The sequence below is a fragment of the Phaethon aethereus genome, assembly GCF_964289735.1.
Source record: "Phaethon aethereus genome assembly, chromosome: Z".
NCBI classification, from domain to species: domain Eukaryota; kingdom Metazoa; phylum Chordata; class Aves; order Phaethontiformes; family Phaethontidae; genus Phaethon; species Phaethon aethereus.
In genome coordinates, this window is record NC_138577.1 from 10,494,176 (window position 1) to 10,503,297 (window position 9,122).

General features: G+C 47.8%; 1 protein-coding gene across 1 annotated transcript in view; it reads right to left on the reverse strand.

Moving 5' to 3' along the window:
* Positions 1–3,734: 3,734 nt before the first annotated feature.
* LOC309415446 (aquaporin-7-like) overlaps positions 3,735–9,122 on the reverse strand; it is an 11,826-nt gene continuing 6,438 nt past the window's right edge. The window contains exons 3-6 of the mRNA XM_082012977.1: positions 7,928–8,065; positions 7,064–7,182; positions 5,508–5,725; positions 3,735–4,628 (exon numbers count right to left, since the gene is read on the reverse strand). Of these exons, the coding sequence (XP_081869103.1) occupies positions 4,469–4,628; positions 5,508–5,725; positions 7,064–7,182; positions 7,928–8,065 (635 nt within the window). The 3' untranslated portion in view covers positions 3,735–4,468. The remainder of the gene's footprint in view (positions 4,629–5,507; positions 5,726–7,063; positions 7,183–7,927; positions 8,066–9,122) is intronic.

Below are 9,122 nucleotides of genomic sequence, written 5' to 3' on the forward strand. Positions count from 1 at the left end.
TCAAAGTTCTTGTGCATGAATAGACGTGCCCATGGAAAACACATTGCTGCATTTGCATGAAATATAAGCCACGATGTGCTTTGACACGGGAGGGATATAGTTCCTGGAAAGTCTGAAAAAAATACTTGAGACATTGACTTCATTCTCTTCTGCTGCTTGCAGCATGTACTTTTCAGAGGGCGTAAAGCCGCTCTTGATGTCACTGCTCTATAGCGAAGCTGTTATTCCTGTGCAACTACAGCAGTGAAATGAAAGCAAGTGTAAGTCACTGTTACTTTAATAGACCCATGCTGAAAGACACTGTATGAACATATTTATGCCATCTCCTTTGAAAGAAACCTGTCCTGACCTTGCATTCTATGGGAGCAAAGAAATATCTTCTGCTTCAGACAGAATCAAATTCCACACTTCCCTGTGATCCTTCCAACTTTTGCTCTGAGATTCACAGTACAAAGGGGCTTCCACATTTCTGCATTGGCCTAGCTGGTTGCTTTACAGCCCACTCCTTGGCCTTTGTGCCATATCTTTCGGATAGTGATGCCTGTGTGATGTCCTTCCTAATAAGCCTGAAGGCAAGCAGAAGCCCTAAGATCCATCATTGCCTCTGCTTTCTCCTCTTGTGGGAACTGCTGAGACAGGGCAGCTGCAGGTGGGTCAGTGGTGTTAAGAGTCCCATAAGCCCTTGGTTTGTCACATGTCCATTTGCAAAGTTGACCATTCAAACAGCCTTTGTCACTTTTCAATTGGGCAGGATCTGACCAGGGGCCACTGAGATCCGACAACCTTAGGTGCCCCTGGCGCTCTTTTCTATACTGTAAGTTTTCAGGTTAGAACTGCACTTTAACCCATGCACTGCTGGTTTCAGTTACATCTGGTTGTTTCCATTACTTTTCCATGCCATTCTGTCTTCCTAGGTGTTCTGGAAGCACACCGTAGAAACCAACATATTTTGTGCCTGAGCAGGGAAATCAAAGTCACTATCTCCAAATAAGCATTGATTATTTAAAGAGCATCATCTTTTTATTTGTGCAAGTCACATAATTACATAAGACAAAACCTACCTCACAGGGATTTTGTGAGGCTTTTGTGGGTATTTGTGTCACCTTCAAAAAGACAAAGCCACCCTGTAAGTGCTTAATTGTATTTTAATAAAGATTTTACTGTTTTCCTCCAGAGTGATTGGGTATTTGAATATGCTTTTGGGAGTACCTGCACAAGTATGCATGGTAGGAGTAGGGTGCAGACTGGATTGTTTAGATTTCTTTTTAATGCAGTGAAGAATCTCTCACTGAGAAGGGATGGGTTACAGTGTCTTTTAGCTAATCCCGTCTTGAGCTACTCTGAAGTTCCCAATTTAGTTCACATAGACCAAAAGACTCAGCTGTGTGACAGCTGTTCAACTTTTGTCCAGTACTCACTGTTCAAAACCTCTGCAGCCATCATCCCCAGCTCTGGCATGCTTTTCTGGCTTCCAGCACTGCCCATGGCCCACCATCAAGTGCAGTTCCTCAAAAGCCCTCCAAACATTGCCTGAAAGTTCCCTCTGCCACCCCTAAATTAGAGAAAATCCTCTAATGCTCTTCAGCCCTCTTACGGTGATGTTTGTCTTGTGCCAGGGTGAAGATCTGCTGTAGTTACTCTACTAATTTAAGGTCAGCTCTAATAAGGAAACAGAGATGTCATACACATATACAAGGCCATGGGACCTGATGAGATGCAGCCCAGAGTCCTGAGGAAACTGGCTAATGTAGTTGCCAAGCCACTCTCCATGATATTTGAATAATCATGGCGATCAGGTGAAGTCCCTGGATACTACAAAAAGGGAAACATTGCACCCATTTTTAAAAAAGGGTAGAAAGGAGGACCCTGGGAACTACTGACCTGTCAGCCTTACGTCTGTGCCTGGGAAGATCATGGAGCAGATCCTCCTAGAAGCTATGCTAAGGAGGACAGGGAAGGGATTCAAGACAGCCAGCATGGATTCACCAAGGGCAAGTCCTGCCTGAACAACCTTGTGGCCTTCTACGACGGAGTGACTACATCAGTGGACGAGGGAAGAGCTACTGATGTCATCTATCTGGACTTCTGTAAGGCCTTTGACATGATCCCCCACAACATCCTTCTGTCTAAATTGGAGAGAGATGGATTTGATGGGAGGACTGTTGGGTGGATGAGGAATTGGTTGCATCGTTGCATCCAGGGAGTAGTGGTCAATGGCTCAATGTCCAGATGGAGATCAGCGATGAGTGGTGTACCTCAGGGGTCTGTATATTGGGAACAGTACTATTTCAGTATCTTCATCAATGACATAGATGGTGGGATCAAGTGCACCCTCAGCAAGTTTGCAGAAGACACCAAGCTGAGTGGTGTAGTTGATACACCTGAGGGATGGGATGCCATCCAGAGGGACCTGGACGTGGTCAAGGAATGGGCCTGTGTGAACCTCATGAGGTTCAACAAGGCCAAGTGCAGGGTCCTGCACCTGGGTTGGGGCAACCCCTGATATCAATCCAAGCTGGGGCATGAAGGGATGGAGAGCAGCCCTGCCAAGAAGGACTTGAGGGGAACTGGCAGATGAAAAGCTGGACATGAGCTGGCAATGTGCGCTCGCAGCCCAGAAGACCAACTGTGTCCTGGGCTACATCCAAAGCAGCATGACCAGAAGGTTGAGGGAGGTGATTCTGCCCCTCTACTCCGCTCTGGTGAGACCCCATCCAGCTCTGGAGCCCTCAGCACAGGAAGGATATGGACCTGTTGGAGCTGGTCCAGAGGAGGCCACCGAAATGATCAGAGGGCTGGAACACCTCTGCTGTGAGGACAGGCTGAGAGAGTTGTGGTTGTTCAGCCTGGAGAAGAGAAGACTGCAGGGAGACGTTCTTGCAGCCTGCCAGTACTTAAAGGGGGCCTATAAGAAAGATGGGGACAGAGTTTTTAGCAGGGCCTGTAGCGATAGGACAAGGGGTGATGGTTTTAAACTAAAAGAGACTAGATTTAGACTAGATCTAGACTAGATCTAAGGAAGAAATTCTTTACTGTGAGGGTGGTGAAGCCCTGGCACAGGTTGCCCAGAGACGTGGTAGATGCCCCATCCCTGGAAACATTCCAGGTGAGGTTGGATGAGGCTCTAAGCAACCCGATCTAGCTGAAGATGTCCCTGCTCTTTGCAGGGGGTTGGACTAGGTAACCTTTAAAGGTCTCTTCCAGCCTAATCCATAGATTCTATGATTCTATTATTCTATGATTCTATGTCTGTACCTACCACCACAGCCCGTGCCACATTTAACAGGAGATGTGAAGGACCATTAAAGCCAGCAACTGCCATTTTCTGGAATTCTATGCAGTAGTGATGTTCTGTCATTTCCTAGTCTAGGAGATCGCTGTGTTGTGTATTCATGGTACCCAGCCCTGAGACTGCAGTCACTTGCTTTACATACATACCATACCTGCTTAAGCACTTTCTAGAAAAGTGAAGACTGTTGTTACCCCCCTGGGAACAGGCAGTTTCTGATAGTGTTTTACTTTTAATCCAGTGATACCTCAAACTTGTAAGGCTGTTGCAGGCCCTCTTCATCATTCAGGTGGAGGTGGCAGAATTCCTGCAGGAGCAGGGCAACTTCTTCCCACATTTCTCATGCATTCAGAGTGGAGAAAAGGATTGTGTGTTTTTTGTTTGAGTAGTCAGGTATGCTGCCACAGAAGTTGGCTGAATCTTTTCATATGGTGGTAGTTAAAGTCTAGCCTGTCAGGAGCAGACGTGGTTTCATGACACAGTGTGAACCAGCAGAACTGTACCAGGATTCAGGAGACCCTGTAGTTTAGTTTATTGATTTTTGTGGTACTTCCTGAATGTTCAGATCAAAAATCAAAAAACAAAAACAAGCATGGGAGAACAAAATCAGGTTCAGGTGTCTATTTCAGATTGCCCTTACTCTTCTCTTCTCTCTGCTCTGCCAAACTAGGTGTTTGTTAGGGTGGCAGATTAGCAGATGGAAGCAAGCCTAGGCCCCTGATCCATCAGTGTAGTATCCACCTCTTACCAAAGAAAGTTCCAGATCAAAATTTCTTTAATTACATTGTTTCTGCCACTGCTGGATCCTGTATTTTGATATCTATGAACATACAGGTATTTGGAGTCTTGCAGCTCTGCTGTGCTTTTTTCTCCAGAAGGTGATGATTTTTTTTTTTTGTAGATTTTTACCCAGGGAAGCTGAATAATTTCTTTGGGTCACAGATAGGTTTAGAGCTACCCATGTCTGCCCGGTGACTCAGAGACCCTGTTTGGCTGGTTAAGCAGAGTAAGTTTATTGAAGACTAGTCTTTCATTTTTCCACCTGCAGGAAGGTAGAGAAATGGGGTGCTCCAGTAGCACCATTGCACATGCTCTTATCCAGTTGGTTACCCTTCATCTGTCAGTCTGTACATCCGCCTAGGCTTCGCTGTCTGGCCCTTTCCTCGGAGCATATGGCTATCACAGCGTAGAAGTCTCCACCACTGGCTGTCCTTTCTCATTTCCACTTTCCAGGACAGGTTGGTTGTGAAAATCAATGAGGAGTTTGTAGATTAAAACACCAGCAAGACTTCCCAGAATCGGAGCTGTGAGTGGGACCCACCACCAGTGATGTCCAGCCCTAAAATGAAACAGAGAAGAGGCATCCAGTGAGCCAGACGAACTGCTGCCCTGCCGCCGCATGGTGCAGGGAGAGGTGAGCTGAGTCTGCTGGGGCAGGAGTGAGCTGTGTGAGCAGAGATGTCTAGTCCCACTTCACATACGGGGCCCTACAACTGGCTTAGACAAATTCTCTGTCTGTCAGCATGATTGCTGGAGGGAGGGTCATTTTCCCCATCAGCCTGGGAAAGTGGCTTTGCACTGTCTGCTGCTTTCTTGTTCTCCTGCAGAAATAGTCTGTCTGATCCTGATGAGTGTAACTGTCAGACAGACAAATGCACATACACACACCTTTTCCCTCCCATTTCCAATAACATCTGCACCTCCTCTACCAAGCTCTCAAAGAAATCTTCTGGAAATTTAATGAAAATGAGCAGCAGGAACAGGAGACTCTGCTAATGCCCTCACCATGTAGCATGGGATCATCTTACCAGATGGAGGAAGGCAGGGTTTTACCTCCAGGTTCAGACATCTAAATTTACTAGAGCTATTCATCAATCCAGCTGTAAGTATCTCCTTTCAGGTGAGCTGAATCACTCTTTGCCTCTCCAGTCAGTGCAATAACCATCTAGATCTCCAGCCAACAGGTAGCCAATTTTGTGCCCAAATTGAGGTATCTGAATGGCAAGATGAATCCCATTCTGGAGAATTAGTGTACCCCAAATTATGTGTAGATAATGCATGGGGCTCCTCTATGCACAACCCTTGCTCTCTGAAAACAGAGAATGCACTCTGCGATGATAGCATTACTTGGTCCAAAAAGGCTTCATGACTATTTTATCTTGGGCTTATCTCCACTCCTTGTGAGCTAACCAAAATAAAAGCAAAGCGGGTCACTCACGTGAAGACGTCCATTCCCCAGCCAGCAATTGCCGTGAAGATCCTGGGGGGCAGGTCCCGGGAGGGGTTTATGGCGTAGCCTGTGTTCATTCCCATCCCCAGGCCGATGCCCAGGACCAGGATACCCATGAGTAGGGCCTGCGTGCCTTTCAGGGCTGCGTTGTTTTTCTCATCGTGGATGATCAGAATGCCCAGGACCAGCATCACTGTTGCCATAAACTGCAGGAGCAGGGAAGAGAAAAGAGGTCATGAGAGAGAATGGGGAAGGCAAAAGGATCCCACTCAGCAGAGAGGAAGAGACTTCCCAGAATGGAAGAGCAGGTGGGATTCATGGTCTGATCAAGTCAGGGAGGACCCCAGTGTTATTCCCTCCTCACAGGTGGACTGAAGAGAAGTCTTGATTCATTTCCTAGCACAAATGTCTCCACCTCATCACCAAAAATGCTCTGTGAACTTCTCAGCACTGTAATCTCCCTCCCCCTTTCAAGACAGGGACATGGGTTATTTTAAGTACATTTTGCCTAACAGAGACAGAGCTGCTAACAAAATCTGATCCTCCTTAGGGGCAGTGATGTTTTCTATAGCCTGTTGCATTAGCCCTTTCAGGACTCAAAGCAGATACCAGATGCTCATCTGGGAAACTGAATCTCCCATCTGTGATGGTACATAGCTGGCATTTGTAGATCTGCAGTGCCCGAGACATCCAGAACTGTGGTTTCTGCTTCAGAAAATGCAGCTGGAGAACCTTGGACTGCTTGCAGAGATGCCAGCAAAAGCAGAAACTCCACAGCTCTTGGCAACGTGCTGTCATTGTCATTTGCTTTCTTGTGCAGCAAGGACAATGCATGCTCCCCAGGAGGCCAAGTGATCAGGTCTCCATCACGTAGGCTCTCCAGCTCTGACCATCCTCATCATCATCCCCAGGCGAGAGTTTTGTCAGCTCAGAAACAATAGCACAGGCTTCCTCTGATTTGAACTGAAAGTCAATCTTCCTTCTCCAGTGTCTGAGTGCTCCACATCCCCCGAGGCATCCCCTTCCTATTTTTGGGCATCTGGACATTGTGTGCTGGGAATCAACTGTATGCAGTCTAAATTGGACTGTTCAAACCCCAGAGGTTCAATCCAGACAGGCTGTGTTCACGTGAAGACAGTCCCAGGCCCTCTCTGCCAGTGAGGGGCAGCCAGCAGAGCTGCCTGGGAGCATGGAGCAGGTGTAGGATCCAAAAAGGGGAAGAACAGTTCAGGGAGCTCTTTGCCCAGAACCCAAAGGAGATGCTTCTTCATATAGTTCAGCTTCTCACTTCCCATCGCTTGGGCTGTGTGCAGGGAAGGTGCCTGGAGGGCATTCAGACCGAGCTGTGGGGCTGCCTGCAAATGTTACCTTTTAGGCTTGCTCAGCCACCAAGGTGCCTTGGATGCTGTCAGGCACCTAACTCCTTGGAGTGGAGGTTGTGATTGTGTCTATGCGTGTCAGGTTGTAAGTCCCCTGTAGTAGACCTGCACAAGTGCCTGTTACCACCCACCTTCTCCTACCACACCAGAGCCATCCCCACTGACCTCTGTGAAGAAGCCCCCCAACAAGGATACATAGGGAGAGGGGTAAGTGGAGAAGATCGATGCTGTGGCAGTTGGTCCCGTCACTGTAAAGTTGCCCTTGGTGTAGCTGTACAGAGCATCTAGGAGAAATGGGAGTTACGGGAGTTAGCACAGAGTTCATCCCACATGGCATGTACACAAGTCCATCCATTGCAGCCAGCACAGACACCAAGGGGAAGAGAGACAATGGGAGATATGATGGAGGTGAACACCCCTCACAGGGCATGATCTCACTGATATCTGCTCACAGATACCTGCAGACTTTGGTCTGCATTTGCCTCCTTACTCTTACCAGCTACCTGTCCCTGTTCTGAGAGCCTGGGGCAGGCTAGGTGCCCTGGAGGCCTCCAACCCTCTGCCCCTCGGAGACTGAGACATTCTGGAGCCAACGTGTGGTGGGACCTCTGCTCACAACTCAAAACCACAGATGAAAAAATAACTGCTGTCCTGTTTTCCACAGACCAGCAGAGTCCCCCAGAGCTCCAGCTGTACCTAATACATGGTAGTCCACCTAACTCAAGCCCTTGCAGACCCTGGAAACAAAATGCTGACAAAATGCAGCTATATGGTCTTGAGTTGAGGACAGGATTTGGCAGTGGGAATGCCCTGAGCAAAAGGAGCTATGTTCTCCAGGAACTGCACATCCTTCACAGAAATATCTGGGCTGTGTTCTGGCCTTGAGCTATGAAGGTCTGTCCCACAAGCCAGGAGCTCGCCCTCCTCACCCAGACATCACGCTGGGTACTGTAAAAGGAAACATTTTTGACAAACTGTTAAGACTGAAAGGTGCCCATAGCAACCCCTGTGATAAAGACAAAACCATACCATAGTAGAGGCCAAAGACAGTGGCTGCTGCCATAAAGGAGCCCAGGAACTGGCCGATTAGATAAGCTGGGAGCTTTCTCCAGGGGAGGTTTCCTAAAATGCAGTGTGTGATGCTGATGGCAGCATTCAGATGAGCTCCTGCAAAATCACAGCAAAAGAGAGTGGCCTCAGCTCTGTTGCAGCTGTTTCGGAGCATGCCCCCTGCCCCACAGAAACCACCCAGACCTTGCTGCAGAACACCAAAACTCTCCCAGGGAAGGGTCTCCCTCCTGCTCCCCTCCCTCCCAGGCTCAAAACTGACCTGTTTTCTCTGAGCAGCTGAACGAGCAGGGCAAAGAGCTCCTAGCTTTAGTCCTCTAAAGACAACTTCTGCTTTACTCTCTGTAGACCACAGGCTGTATCCAGAGAGTGGGTCATCTCACCTGTCAGTGAGTTGGCATGAGTTTCTCACCAGGCATGAGTTTCCCTCTGTATGGGTTTCTATATTCAGCTTAAAAGGAGCCCAGAACTTAGATTCATCACCCATCTTTCATATGGCTACATGAGGCAAATGTTTATATGAGACAAATGTTATTCCAAACAATTGCAAGGCTTTCTGAAAACATCTAATAGACAAGGAGGGCCTGATCCTGGCAGAGCTGAGCACCCCAGCTCATGGGAGCTGTGAGCCTTTAACACATCTAGCAGGCAAAGTGTGAGATACTGGGGAAACAAACTGCAAAATCAACCACTGCTGCCCCATAACTTCTTGTCTGCAAAGCAATTCCTACACAGGGAATTCAGGGACTCAGGTTAGCTCTTAGATGTCACTGTATTGAGAAGGGGTTACCAGGATGGTCAATCCTGCCCAGACCATGGTTGCTCCCCAGAGCGTGGAGCAGACCCTGTCCTTCCCTTGCAGAGTTTGTAATCTTGGACTGTATTTCCTTACATCTTTTAGTACATGGCTTTCATACAGTGCAAAACCAGTTTTCCCTGTTTTGAAGGGACATTTTCTATGGAGGATGTTGGTATCACAACGGTGCTTTTGGTGAAAGACTAAGTGGGTCCACATTTGGTGCCCTCAGTGCAAATCACATTTTGCTGTTCTCCCAGCCTCCTCTCCCCACAAGTCCAAAGGAAGTATATGCTATTTCCTGCCTAGTAGGTGTAACCTTTGGGGGTTAGTAAATGCTCCAACTTTAATGGCCTTCTC